The sequence below is a fragment of the Callionymus lyra genome, chromosome 5 (genome assembly GCF_982586985.1).
Source record: "Callionymus lyra chromosome 5, fCalLyr1.hap1.1, whole genome shotgun sequence".
Classification (NCBI taxonomy): Eukaryota; Metazoa; Chordata; class Actinopteri; order Syngnathiformes; family Callionymidae; genus Callionymus; species Callionymus lyra.
This window is the reverse complement of record NC_141822.1, coordinates 8,975,098-8,990,585: the sequence shown is the minus strand read 5'-3', so window position 1 is coordinate 8,990,585 and position 15,488 is coordinate 8,975,098. Positions and strand designations below refer to the sequence as shown.

Genomic DNA, 15,488 nt, shown 5'->3' with positions numbered 1-15,488 from the left:
AACACTGGAGCCAGAGGAAGATGGTTAGAGCCGCACATTAAAGATACTCCAAGATCTTAGAGAAGGTACTTTTACAGTGTTTGTCGTGCAACATACTATGCACAAAACAAACTTGTTGAAGTGTTGGTAGTATCTTAGACTGAGTATCGGTGCTCGACTTGGTTATAAAAACTATTCCGGGAGTCGCTTCTTCTTCCAGTTCGGAGAGTCTGTATCGAAACAATGAATTGAAATGTTGTATTTTCAATGATTCCGAGATAATGACAAAGCTGTTCCTCATTCCTATGGAAACTCCTTACGCATCAAATATTTGAGGATAAGTACATCTAGTTTTGTAAGAAGTTCTGACCGAGAAACTTGAAGCGGAAATAAGTTACATTAGATTTATATTTTCTCATGTTTGATCTAAACTATTCAACTTCTGGTTGACACAACTGGTATTTGAGTGAGCATCAAACTATCGCGGAGGGTCGGAGGCGACAGTTGCGTTTATTTCTTTCATGGCTCAAGTAGAGAGAGTACGTTTTGAAGTTTTCAGGAAGAGAAAACCATTGAGAGCTCTTTGATTTTGCAGTAAAGTGCTGGATACTAGGGGTGACAGCGTTTATCTACACATGTAGTTGAAGCTTCTATTTGTCATGTTACCAGTTACACATCAGAGATTTACTTGATGACATCATCCTCTGAACACTCATCAGGGAACATAGAAGCAGATGGATCACGAATGCTCCTCCCATGATGCAACACTGATAGACTCAGGGACTCATTCATTCTTGTGCTATTAGACTTTATAACTCTTAAATTAAAGGGCAGGATTAGAGTGAAGGGATGATGTTATTCTATGTTAGTCTTTGTATATTTTCTTTGTGATATTTCCTTTGATCCATGTTGTTTAAATATGTACTTTGTCATCCCTTGCACTTTGTTCTTTTTATTTGCACTTTGTAGTTGTTCTTGTTTTTATGAAACTATCGTCTGCTGTGAACTGGAAACCTAATTTCCTGAAGGAGATCTCCAGAGGGATTAATAAAGTCTATCCATCTATTGCAGTTGCGCTCTACAACCACTAGAGGCGTCGGTCTCCATTTAAACAAATCCTAATCCCATTACACTCGGATGCAAACCTTTCCAGCGAGGGCTGAAGGTCATGGTCTGATGAGTCCAACAGGAACATGCTGGACTGAAAAAAAAGCAGTGACCAAATCCTAAGGTCGAACCCAACTCAACTCCCTGCTGCACCTAGAAATTCTGGCAGCCCTGCTGGAAAGGTTTGCAAACGAAGGATGAAGCGGCAGGGATGAGAATCAGCACCTCCAAATCAGAGTACATAGTTCTGAGTCGGTACAAGGTGGAGTTATCCGATTACATCAAGGCCTTCCAATATTTATAAGACAAAAACCTATTATTGAAGACCAAAGGTTCTAAATTATACCCAACAGATAAATCACAGATAAATCAATTACCGTATTTTGCGGACTATAAGGCGCACTTTTAATTTTCTCAAATATTGACAGTGCACCTTATAAAACAAAACTCTAATGCAAGGAGTTACCCTTGACACCTTCTCCATGTCACTATGGCAACTCAGGTTTTCAAAATTGCTTTCAAAAACTCCGAGCCACGCCGCAGGTCACCGTGGTACTAGTTATACTAGTACTCGCAGCCGCACTATTATTATGAAGCAGCAGTATTTCTATGTTGTAACCTACAAACGTTTTAAACCCAGTAGAAGTAAAACAAACACCTTTCTGCACATAAAATTGTTGAACTAGTCGTATCTTTTAAAAGTTTGTGAGTCGCCGCTGTCAAAGTTTTTTTATTGAAAACCGTCTCATGTACACGGTTATTGATTTTTCTTAACAGTTATTTGTCGAAGTTTCATTGAGAGATAATCAATAACCTTGAAAAAAAACAAGTGCAATCTATGAGCAGATGAAGCTTCGTGAAACTCATTTTGAGCCAGCAGAAGAAGGAAATTAAAGGAAATTTGTTTAGTGCGGCTGAAGCTTCTTGAAGCATGTTCTAGTGTCGAGCAACCACTAGATGGCGCGCTCACCAATTAGATTACACCGTCTGAAGAAAAAAAAAGAAAAGAAAAAGGTTTTTGACTTAATGAAACAAGTTGATAAATCTGAATCTACTGAAGAGCCGATGAAGTGTCATGAAGCCTCATTTTCAGAACCCACTAGATGACACCTTCTACTCCACAGCCTTTGGACACAGTTTCATGAAGCTTCTTTTGCCTGTGGCTAGTGTGAAGATACATCTGTGAAAGAAAAGCATGTACAAATAAACTTGCACAAGCAAAACAAACAAACAAAAAAAAACAACTCATTTTGATCATTTCATTTTTTTATGACACTTTAGAAGAATCAAAACATTGGATCTCACATTTTCATCGGAAGAAATCGAACCTGCCTCTAAAGTAAGCAAAAAAAAAAGAGACAAAATTAACCTCTGGAACATTTTATTAAAATCACAAGGGAACATAAATATAAAATATACGTATTTATATATGTACAAATGATGGCAGTGACACATTGAAGCACATCTTTAGGAACGTACATCGAGAAGCTCCCGGCGTGCTGTTAGAGAAGAGTCCTTCAGAGGTAAGCTACGATTGAACACAAACAATATCCAGCTAAACGTTAGTACCGTCTTTATCTTTTTCTTATCTCCCATAAATCTCCCATAACCATTTTATGGCCAACCCCAAATCCTACTGGACCCCAGACCATTTTTCTCGTCGCCCCTGCTTCCGTTCGAAGCTATTGAGGCGCAGAAAGCGATGAAGAGAAAATTAAGGATATTGTTCTCCTCTTTTCTGAATACAACAGGAAGCGAATGAATGTTTGCTCCTTGAGACGTGATCAAGACCCTTACAGATGAGGACCCCCTTCATCGGGAGGTCCTCCTGATAACAAAAGGTCCAGTTGGAGAGGTTTCATTCCCACTTGGAATCGGAATACGAGATGAAGATGCTGGTGAAATGGAAGTTTGGCAAATGGCCGAATGGTTCCGACAAGCTGGCCAACGAGTGAGTGATTCTCAGTCTTTTTAAGAGTCCGCACGGAAACATTAGTTGAGGCATTAAACAGCTATAAAGTTCTTAAGATACTACAAGATAAGCAGCTAATTCACATGATCGATAACTTCAGGTACGGTTTTCCTCCCTCAATAGAGTTACGTAAATGAATGAATAAGATGTTTAAGAGTCTCTAAAGGTCTCAAATGATGAACGATAACACTGTTAAATAACAATAAGGAAGTCACGGAGACAGTTTGATGAACACAGAGACCAAATAATGAACTTTAAGATGGATAGTTAAGCTTTAAGTACAGCGGGTTTTCAGTTATACCGATAGTTTGGTTCTTGATCGTCTAACATTCGTTGAACTTCTAGCAGTTTGTCACTGACCTCTTGATACTTTCATTCCTTCCTGATTTTTCTCAACCTTCCTTTGTTACATGCACTGCGCCCTAGATCCTCAAACCTCACGTTCATTGCCACACATCTAAAAAAGAAAGGATTAATCGAGTCAGTGGTACGATTATGACCATTGGATATTAGCGACCAGAGGAACAACGGGGCTACAATTCTCAAAATACTCTTGCTGGCGAGAACTGGAACAGGATCGAAGTGACATTTTTTTTTTTTTACTATCCACGGTTCAGACGACAAGGGTCAAACGAAGGCAATAGATTCGTCCTTGATATGCAACAACCTCTGAGCAAGGTCGGCAGTAAATGGACGACGACGGGAACCTTGGCAGTGTGGACTTGGCCTAGCACTTGAAGACACAATCTCCAGTCTGAAGAAGAAGGTTGCTAATTAAGGCTTGAGGGATCACTTCAAGTCAACTCTTGTTATTTATTTACACATATTAAGGACATTACCTAATCTACCAAACATCTTAACTTCCTTATTAAAAACCTTGTTAGTCCGAACTTTTCTTGATTGTTTTAAAAAGTCCTAGCTGGAGAAGCTGCCGGGAGGTTCGGGGGACGAGGACGGGGGGCTGTCCTGGTCGTCGGAGGGCAGGTGGACCCGCTGCTCGTCCATCCTCTTGGCCTGGACTCTCTGGATCAGACTGAAGAAGTCTTCGTCAGGCACTGTGGGGGCGTGAGGACCCGACTCTGGTGGCGAGCAACGCTGGTCGTCGATTCTAGAGGACTGAAAACGAGAAGAGTCTCACGTTAAAGACGACACGAATGTAACGCTACAGCCGAGGAGTTGAATCATGTGATGAAGACGTGATGTTGCCGCCGTGTGATTGACTGTAATGTTTACAGACGGGTTAACTTGCATCGATCTAAACATCACTGGGATGGTACCGGCGTTAGCACAACATGGCCTCTACGCTCATTAAGTGATTTATAGATCCACTAATGTACATGTATTTGTACAAGTACTGGTATAGAAATGACACCCGGCCCTAGCTACGTTAATGAGACTTATGCCGTGTCTCAAATCGTATACTAGCGTACTAAAAGTTAGTATTTTTAGTGCGTTAGTGCGTCTCAATTCTTAGTATGTGAAATTTAGTGCGCATTGGCGTACTAACACGCCCACAAAACTGAGCATGGTTCGATGGACACTAACCACACTAAACAGCCGCCATCTTAGTGACGTTTTAAACGGAAGTTACGTCATATATAAATGCATATATATGCATATACTTACAGGTGCATTTTCAGCAGCAGTAGAAGGATAAACACGTCTTCGCTGCTGATACCAGTTTAAATATCTCGCGATTATTTAAGTTCTGATATTTTTTCTTTATTTCTTTTTCCAAAGTTGCAAAACGTGCCGCCAGCAGGTGGCGATAGCGTTCCTACAGCTGGTTGAAACATCGTTAAATAGAAGTAGAAGAAGAAGCTGTCATGTGATTTCCGGTTAGTGTGTAGCAGCAGTGTTTGATTTGCGACATACCATCTGTGGAGAATTTGCGTACTAGTTAGTATGTACACTAAACTGATGCATACTAACTTCTAGCATATTAAGAGTAGTATGTGATTTGAGACACAATATTAATTTCCTGGTTCCTTAAGTTAATTATTTACTTGATTACGTGATTATAACCAAAGTTGCGAGATCAAAGCTTACACATTAATCTATGATTATTATCAAGCTTGAGGCTGGTTCTCATTTACTAATCTTGAGATTGCAGTTTTGCACTAAAAATTGTTTGCCTCAGCCATTTACCTACAACCAAATAAAAATGTATTCTCTATCTGGTTCCGCAACAATGGTCAATTAAGAATTTAGGAATAATGCATTTTCATCATGGACTTTAGAGAACATTTGTAAGACGGTTATGTGTCGCAACATTCATCTTATAGAAACAATCATGATTTTAATCTGGAGTGAATGGTGCGTTAAAAGCATCCGAAAACCATGTGAAATACTTGTATCTAGTAACAACTTTATATCAATTTGAAATATTCTATTAATTTAAAACGACTACAACAGCAGAAGTTTTGTGAGAAAAAACAAAAAACACACATCTAGCACTTCTTCAGTGTAATGAGAAAGACGTGTGGATGATACACTTTAGTTATATGAAGCTTTTTTCATTATTGGTTTTAAAATAATGCTAAGCGTTCACTTTCCTGTTCAGATGTGATGGCAGCGGATGAGACTGTTGCAAAATCGTAGTAAAAGATATTTGATGTATTTAAAGTCCCAAAAGACACGCTCTATAAATAAAGCATACGACTGCCAGCAGTCTTTGAACAGACTTCAATATTATTGCTTTGTTGTGATTCGTTAAAACTTAACTCTTGAAAATAACCTTGGAAATAACTTGAAAAAAATGCGGAAAAAACTATTTCAATAAAGTTCTACCCAACCTAACCTAACCAATAGCTGCAGCCCTAGTGCTGAAGGTGTCATAATTAAGTCACTTAATGGGGGAAAAGTACAAATATACAGTATTTTTAAACACGTTTAAATGGATATAAACACACTAAATTATTTGGCTCAGGGGAAATAAATACACACAGTGGCTGATTATGTTGAAGTTTATCTGCTCAAATAAATGAATAAACAGCTTGAAAAAAGCCACTTACTACAACACATTTCAACACCTAGTAGAGGGTGATCTACTAAAGAAGGGAGAATGGAAAAGTTGAACCATGATGTGATGAGGACTGACTTATCAAATGTATTTTTTTGCATTTTCAAAAACTGGATTTCCAACAATTCACTTCCCTGCTTATCGATTCCATGATCCTTTTTTTTTTAGTACACAAGGGAACGATTAAAAACTTTTAACTAACTTTGTAAAACTTCCACTTCAAGAATCTCAAAGACAGTGACCTTGCAAAGTCACCGGGAGAAAAAAAAAAAGCAAAAACCCGGAAGGATGAAATTGATTTGCAATTTGAAAATGATCCATTAAGTCGTAATAGCAATTAAAATATTGGGTAGTGAACCGACGAGCCGTCACTAAGAAGAGCGATGATGCAGAAATGCATCATGGGCATTCAATATCAGTCTGCAACATAAGTATGAGGCGCTGGTGTAATTAATGACTCTCACTAAAGAGCTACCAATATTATATTTGGCTTTAAAATAATATTTCAGTGTAACCTACTCTTTTTTTTTAAGCCTAGAGCGCCATCTAGTGAGCGCAGGAATTGATGACACTGCTTCATGAAGCTTCATCAGTCCATCATTACTGCCAACTTGATCTTCATTTGAACTTTTCTTTCCGGTTAAATCAATTAAACAAGGGCTTGAAGGGATTTAAAAAATCAATGTATTCTTCTTTGCAAATGAGAACCTTCTGCCTTGAAAGTCCCTCGGGTGACCAGAGGGTGAAGGGTAGAGGGCGTAGAAGCAGCAGCATACATCATGCAGGGTTTTAGGCAACAGGTGACCTTGTGTAGGTCGATGAGCGTTGCCCTCGGCTGCTCTATCGAACAAATTGGAACATGTGTAACCGCGTGGACATTTGTGTCGCTTCACTCGAGGGCTGAGAGCAACAGAGACTGATGAATCTCCTGCTCGACAAATGAGGCACGTTTTGAATTTATCGAGTAATTGTAGCTGGTTTAGATTAGGTTAGATTGACTTTATTAATCCCTCTGGAGATCTCCTTCGGGAAATTAGGTTTCCAGGAAACAGCAGACCATCAAAGGTACAGAAGTTTTGTGAATACAAGAACAAGTTCAAATAAAAAGAACAAAGTGCAAAGTGATAATGAAATGCAAAGAGCATAGATCGAAGGAGAAAAAAATAAATATATATACAGTATATATGAGCTTTAGTACAATGGGTTTTTTCAGTGGCAGGAACGGGATCATTTTATTTCTTGATTTTCCTTTATACATATATTTGTTGTTCTTTGTTTGTTTCCATAATTGTGTGTGTATCACTGTGTCCGGCTATTTTGTTTGATTAAACTGCAATATTTAAACTATATATTTTTTTTAATCTCCAATTGCTCAGGCTTGCTGATGATGCACAAGTAAAAGTCAAATAATTACTTAGAAAATATCTATTGAATTTGATTTTTTTTATCCATGTGTTCAACCTGTATAAACTGTGGACTCAGGAGACCAACATTCTATATCAAGAAGTTCAGAATTACTAAGCAGCTACTTCTCTTCTGGCAAAGATCGGCCGAAAAACAGATTTATCTGACTCGGAAAAAAGTTAAAAAATATCCAAGATAAATAATGACTCGAAATTATGTTGTATTGTATTTTTCTGTGTTTTGGGTTGTGTTTCTTTCTTGTACAGATGCAGTGCAGATTTGTGGGTATGAGTTAGTGTTTGTATACATATTTATGTTTAATGACCGATACTTATGTGGTTATTGTTGTACTACTTTGTCTGGTTTTGTCAGTAATGTGTATTGTTTACGAGTTTCTGTTTTGTTTGACATGAGAAAATTACAATAAATATACGTTTTAAAAAAAGAAAGCCAAAACCTCAAATTTACTTTCATAAATGATCAGATTTGAGGGTTTAGTAACATTTTGGGTTGACATTGTAACTAAACATAGTAGTTGTTCAATAACAAAATTAATCCTCCAAAATACAACATGCCTAATAACTGCACACAGAGAATGCCTATAAACACATGTCTCCGTTTTTCTTTACTCCGATTGTATATCGGAAAACAAGCATAGAATTTAAATAGAGCATTGTAGCGACCAATCGGCCGTCACTAAATAGAGCAGTGTGTAGAAATGTTTTCTTGGCACCATAAGTAAAGTGGGTGCGGTGAGTAGTGCGTTCCACTAAGTTCTGAGGACGTGTTTGAGGATATTTGCTGTTCAAATATACACATGTTAGTAACAGTGTGAACAAAGAAAATTAGCTCCGATGTTCCTGAATGCAGCTTCATAAAACATATTTAAATATGTAGTACGGTGTGCAAAATGGCGCGAGACCACTGTAAAGTAAATTCCCTTTTTTTTTTTTCTTCAAGATTCGATGATGACTGGGGACGAGAGGATACAGTGGACTCCAGCAGCTTTTAAAGCTGATGTTTGTCGTTTCGTCAAAAGTCATGTGGTCTATAAATTCTGAAACACCACAGTCAAGTACTCCACAATACTACAAATATATCCATGCCACTGCAGTATCATAATATATTACTAGACAATTCCCCGTTGGGAAATCGCAAGAGTGGGCTGTGCGCTTGACGAAAAAGCTATGAAAGCTACAAAAGAGTCAATTCCCACATTGATAATTTGGACTTTTATCTACATTTTAAAGTTTGAATGGTGTTTCTACGTGAACGTATGACCTTTCAATTCATTCCTTATGGGAAATTTATCGCAGTTTTTCGGGACTTACCACTAGAGGCGAGCACAGCCCACTAATAAGTGTTGCTACTGTATCATGATGCGTATAGTATCACCAGATTCCTTCAATTACAGACCCCAAAACAGTACCCTAAGGACACCAAATATGCATGAAGAACTTTGCATTTAAAGGACCAAGTTTCTACCAAGCAGCTTCTTATCTTCGGTGTTGCTCATGATAAACAGTCCACTGTCATTTCCAGCTCACCTGGCACTTGATGAGCATGTTAAAGAAGTCGTCGCTGGGCTCCTGGTGATCCGCCTCGCCCACCAGGTGGCCCAGGTTATTGTGAGTTATCCTCAGGCCGGGAAGGTTCCCGACGCTGACCCGCTGGTCGTCCAGGCGGCGGCTCTGAGAGCTGGCGATCAAGTCGAAAAGCTCCTCCGTCTGAGGGGACGTGGTGAAGGACGGGTCTGGAGGGGAAAAAGACGAAGAGGTGAGAAATTGGGAGTCTGGAAGTTTCGAACCTCCAGATCACTTGGTTTCACCCACCGAGCATGTCGTTCAGGGACGGCTTGGATTCGGCGCCGTCCGCTCCGTTCTGCGGATCATCAAGATGGCAGCGCTGGTCATCCATGCGGCTGCTTTGGAACTTGCTGAGGAGGTCGAAGAAACAGTCTTCATCGGAGGGGTCGCGACCCAACTTCTGAAAAAGATGAAGATTATCACAGATCAACCATTTTACAAATTCTTCAATTCTTGAAGTGATGCTACACCAAAAAATTCAAAGTTTACTCTTTTACTAGTTGCCTTCTTGTTAACTACGATTTGGATTATTTTCAGAGCAATATTTTCCTTTTTAGAGTTATAGACATGTATGTTTGTTCATTTTAATGTAGTGGCTGGACCTCAATTGTGTCTTCATCTTCGTCCAAAAAGACAAACTTAAAAACATCCAAATACCTCCATACTGCTCGTCTATAACGTCCCTCTTGTGCCTCGATGGGAAGAATTGGTTGGAGTAAATTTAAAAAAGTCTATATTTCAAGCTTGTTTCTAACAGAAGCCAAAAGGCAAACATGCTACAACGACAGGAATCAGAGTCTCTACTGTCCACATTGGGAGCTCTCTTGATAAAAAATGTCTAATGCCGAGGCTCCGATACAAGCAGAATGTTTCAGACGAGCTGTATTGAGGTATTTGGATGTTTTTTAAGTGTATTTTTGGACGACAAAAGTGATCTCTGGTCACAACCATAATTTAAATGTTCTGTCCATAACTCCAAAGAGACACGGATTACTCCGAAAATAACCCCAAGCTTTAGTCGACATGAGAGTGGGTAGACTTTAAATTTTTGGTGAACTAAACCCTTAAGTCACTGTGAATTGGTTTTCCTTTGTTAACGTGATCAGCACTAACCCGTTCACGCTCACGATCACACACTGATTGGATTAGGCTAAAATGCCATCGGCAATCAGGGTTAAGTGTCTGTGACACAATCATATCCGCTGATGGGATTGAACCTGCAACTTTTTAGCCACAAGCCAACCTCTCTACACCGTCTGATCTCTGCGGAACCTAGAATAAAATCCATTAAAAAAATTGTACGTCTTTCATAAGCACAGACAATGGAGCTAATAATAATAATCACCGTCCTGCAAACATCAAGGGCTTCTTTATCAATGGAGTCGCTCGACTCCATCAGGATTCCAACAAGTAACCAAGAGCTCTAACTCCACACAGACAGCCGTCTATTTGTCCAGAGAAAACACGGAGCAGCAGGGATGTCGTCTCGCTCAGCCCATCAAATGTTTTCACAATCTAAGTCAACTCAGCTTTGTAGAGCAGATGCGGAATTTATGATGTTTGACCACAGCTTCGGAAAGATTCTGGCAATCAGGCGGTAAATGCCGGTTTGACAAACAGAACAGGGGGGCAGCGGTACGACAGGGGAGAGAAATCGACATGCGGATTTGTTCGAGGAATTATCTGCAAATTAGCTTTTTTTAATTAGATTTGTTTGCCCTTTGGATATTGACGTCTACAAGATGTTTGGTTTGATTCCAGTTGCTGTTGGATTTACAGGAATAACACACAGTAAGGGCACATATTTATTTTATTTTTTTCTTATGGTCTAGATAACGTGTCAAACTCATAGCCAGGAGACCCTCATCTGGACCACCAAGTTATTTAATATGGCCCGTAGAAATGATGTGGACGTTCACGTGGTTACGGTGACCTATAAAGACGGCAGTGTTTGAGATAAGGATCAGATATAAAGTCACTCAATATTATTAATTACTATTGATTTTATAAATTATTTAATATTTTAAATATTATTGTATTTTGTAAGATCTTATTTGTATTTATACTTTATATACATTAATTATTATATGCAATATTTATAATGTTATTTATTTATTCTGTTATTATTTTTAACTTATTAATATTTATTCTTTTTATATATACATCTCTCTGATGTGTTTTTTAACGGTTGCCAAGCAACGAAATTTCGTTTTCACTGCTGTGTTTTCTGTGAAATAACAATCAAAGAAATTCTTAAGTCTATATTATGGATTCCAATAAATATAAAGAGACTTTATGGGTGTAATAGCTCAGATGGTAGAGTGGTTGCCTGCAGTCCAAAAGGTTGCAGGTTCAATCCCAGCTCCTGACAAGCTTGTGTCATTGTGTCCCTGAGCAAGACACTTTACCCTGATTGCTCCTGATGGGAGATTCGGCGCCATGTGGTGCAGCCTACTCCCATCAGTATGTGTGAATGGCTGTCAAAGCGCTTTGTGACCCTGGTCTAGAAAGGCGCTATATAAATAGAGATTATTATTATTATTATATTATACTTTGAACAGAGATAAAAACAACCAAGAGTGCCAACAACTGTTGGACCCTGGTCTCGACTTACATTTAATGTTATCAGTTGATATGTGTTTTAAGATAAAAAACATTGTCATATTGTCATATTTTAGTTTCAGTTTCAGTATCACTTCTGTGTTTTCAGTGCAATGACAATAAAAGAAAGTCTAAAGTCTAAATATAACTTTGCTTCAATAATGGAGGCACCTGGTCAATTGAAAGACACTTTGGTTTTTCATCGTGGAACACAAAATAACTTTTCTGTTTCCATCTCTTTCATCACAAATGGGATCTTTAAACACAACCAAGTGTAAAAAAAAAAACAACCTATTACGATTCCAGACTTTGCTTTCTGCTGGTCATGGCTCATTTAACTTGTGACCTAGTTGGTCAGGTGCTGGACCATGACATCGACTTCGGGAACGCGATTTCGCAGCGTGACGAGCGTTGATCTACAGATGACCAATTGTTCTTTCCCAAAAACCTTTCAGCGAGAAATATTGGTTTAGAGATTCATCCCTGGGATGAGGATCTCGCTGTGCTTCGTAATGAGGTCAAGTACTGTTGAGGATGCATGAACACAGGAACCTCAGGAACAGATGGAGGGATAAGTTATCTTTGGACATCATGGGATTTGGAAAATGGCTACAAGCAAAGTTGACAAAAGGTAGCTTAGATGATAAAACGCCATTAAAACAGAGGATTGCAGGTTTGTGGTTGTTGGGACTCAAAAAACCAAGAATTAAACTAGAAACTGAAGTGAAAGAGGAAATAATCCTAAACCTAGTTAACTAACCCAGCGGATGATCAGTTTAAATCCGAGTGATGTTCATGTTGATATCGTGATCTCTTTGTGCATGATGGAGTCTACGGACTCTTTCAAGAAACAACTTAAGATGTTTTTATTTGTTCAGGCTTTTCCTTGATTTTCTGGAACGTCTGTGTTGTTCTCAGTATTATCTTGATCTTTATAGTATATATTTTACTGAGTATTGTTTTGATTGTTTAAGGATTTGTGACCGTGGTCTGAAAAAGCGCTATATAAATACAAATTACTTACTTACTTACATACTTACTACAGATGAAGATGCCAGTGTTTAAGATAAGATAAGGAACAGAGCTTATTGATAAACAATTATACAGTGACTTCCAATAACAATGACGTCTGAGGAAAGGAATTTGCTTGATGAGCATTTGACGGACGAGGATAAACACAGAGATTAACAAATATTAAGAATGAAAATGTTAAATAATATCCCAATCAAGCTTCTTTTTTTTTTGTTTTACCAATTAGACATTTTGGTAAATATATATTTTATAAAGGAATTTGGATTTTGGCCCCTTGTGTGATTGAGTAACCCCTGAACTACACAGAAGATTTTAAGACTTTAAGAAAACAGATTAAAAACGTGTGAATAGATTCGTAAAAAAAACTCCAAGAGGACGTAAGGATAAGCCCTGGTTCGTTGAGTTCCAGTCTCGGTCCGACGTCATTCAACTTCAGTGCACCTAACTACCGATCAGACGATCCAAAATGGATCCTGCATAACAAGTTGTTGACCGACGCTCTCGCGCCGCAACAAGTGGCAACACAAGAGCATCTGAACAAAGCAAGTGGACGTTAAAAATAGATGCGAGTCCCGGATTGAAAGTCTTACCAGAGCTTCTCCTTTATCCTGTCATTTTTTGTTTAGCTCGCCGTCCGCATTCTTGTCTCGCACCTCCTTCTCCCCGAAATTCACCCTCCGTTATAGACTCCCTCGCTCTCACCCAGCTCTCCTCCGCTGAAGGAGGCCCCCTCCCTCTCCATCTCTCTCCTCCCCCTTTCCCTCTCTCTCTCTCCCCTGCAAGCCATTTCTGTCCCATTCACCCACTGTGGGAAAACAACTCATTATGAGAAACTGGGGGGAGGTTGACCTGTGAGGAAGGGAGGGTTCGGTCGGGGGGGCTTCTGTGATCAAGGTCACATTATCGGCAGGAACTGGGGAGGGAGGTTTTGTTGGGGGGCGGGGGGGGGTATGGGTGAGGGAGCGAATGCCAGCGTTGATGAAAAGTGACAAGAACCTAAATAGTTTTTTCGACGCCGCGACAATAATCCATTTTCCCTGGACGTCCGTGCAACGCCATCGACCGGGACGTTCAAGGAGGACCCGTCCTTGCTCGAGTGCGAATCTATCCTCCTGGAAAAGAATCTTCTCATTAATCAAGTAGGCCAGAGAGGCGCGACGAGGGAGAGGGGGAATCATGCTGAGCGAGGGAAGAGAGAGAGAGAGAGAGAATAAAAGACTAATTGAATGCTTCCTCGATTACGTCACCGTAATGCTTTCCAGTTTCTTATCTCATGTAAAGACCACGATTTTACCCTCAAAAAAAAGACCGATTAACGAATGAATTAACCCCATCCTGACCCCCCGCGGAGTGGAACTGCTTTGAGCGACTGTGATTAGTGACATTTGTGCCTTTGAGCAAGAAGACCACCATCACGTGGCCGAGTCTCCGATAATTACCTCAAAATAAGACAACAAAAACATTCAAGTGTCAATCCAATTACAGCCCCTCGCTTGGCTCGTTCCCATTTTGCACTGCGACAATTGAAGCCATTAGGCGAGCGCTTAGCGTCAATCAAATTTGTGTTCCTGGTCAAACATTCAATAGATCCTGTTTGACAGCAATTGAGACTGAAACCTACAATTGGCCAAACATTTAAAAACTGTCCATATGAATAAAGTTCATGATGGATGTTATTTTTATTTACACGTTTTAGTTTATTAAGGTCAAAATAAGATTTGATCTATCATGCATTTGCGGATAACTCTTTTCTACATTCACGGCTGAATTAAAAATCACATCGAGAGTTGCATCGTGAAATCGCGAAATGTGATAAATCAAACCATAACAATAGTTTCATTGATTTAAAAAAAAAAGACTTTGTGTATTGGTAAGTGTGTATTGGCAAGAATTATTGTTGCCTCTGTATTGTGATTTGTGTCTTATCACCAGAGTACTTGTCTTAGAATTTACAGACAGCATGACTGTATCCTCTCATCCCCAGTCATGTGCGGGATCTAGCAGGTTTTCATTCGTACTTTAGCTGCCGAGGATGTAATGATTGCTGCTATCTAAAATATTCTACTTAGTTAATACACTTTTTTACTTACTTGTATTGGAAGGTTTTTCTTTCCATTTTTCTTCCCACTTTCTAGTTATTCACATTTCAAATAGATTTTTTTTTACCATTTACTCAATAATTAACGGATTTCCCTGGTGTTGTCTTTTTTTGAACAATCATTAAGACGGATGTGACAGCGAGCTATCGATAAATGTTCATGTTTAAATAGTGACGTATAAAGATGTCAGAAACATAGCTTATCAATGTCAACAACGATACAGATACTTAAATAGAGGAGGATAAACACCAGAGGTGTGTATTAGCAAGAATATGGTGCTATGATACGAATCACAATACATGGGCAACAATAACTATATTTTGCCATATTACAGGAGCTAGAATATAAATGATAAAATAATATTGCAGACTACTTGACTCTGGTGTTGCAGAATTTACAGACCACATGACTCTTGACAAGGTCGTAACTGCTTTCATTTGTTTTGAAACCAAAATATGTCTAAATATCAGCTTTAAAAGCTGCTGGAGTCCACTGTAATCTCTCGTCCTCAGTCATTGGCTGGATTGTGCAAGATTTCCTTGTTTCTTTTAGCTGCACAGGACGTAATAACTGCTGCCATCTAGTGGCTAGAAGTCTAACTCTGACACAAAAATGAACAAACTGTAAATATTTGCATACAAATTGTCAATAAAAAAAATCTATTATTTAATTTCACACACGTCACA

General features: G+C 39.0%; 1 protein-coding gene across 2 annotated transcripts in view; it reads right to left on the bottom strand.

Annotated features, from left to right (window-relative positions):
- Positions 1-2,450: 2,450 nt before the first annotated feature.
- Positions 2,451-15,488, bottom strand: part of gpsm1b (G protein signaling modulator 1b) — a 35,013-nt gene continuing 21,975 nt past the window's right edge. For both annotated transcript variants that reach the window (XM_087790722.1, XM_087790721.1), the window contains exons 12-14: positions 9,317-9,470; positions 9,032-9,237; positions 2,451-4,174 (exon numbers count right to left, since the gene is read on the bottom strand). In XM_087790722.1, coding sequence (XP_087646848.1) covers positions 3,974-4,174; positions 9,032-9,237; positions 9,317-9,470 — 561 coding nt within the window. In that variant the 3' untranslated portion in view covers positions 2,451-3,973. The remainder of the gene's footprint in view (positions 4,175-9,031; positions 9,238-9,316; positions 9,471-15,488) is intronic.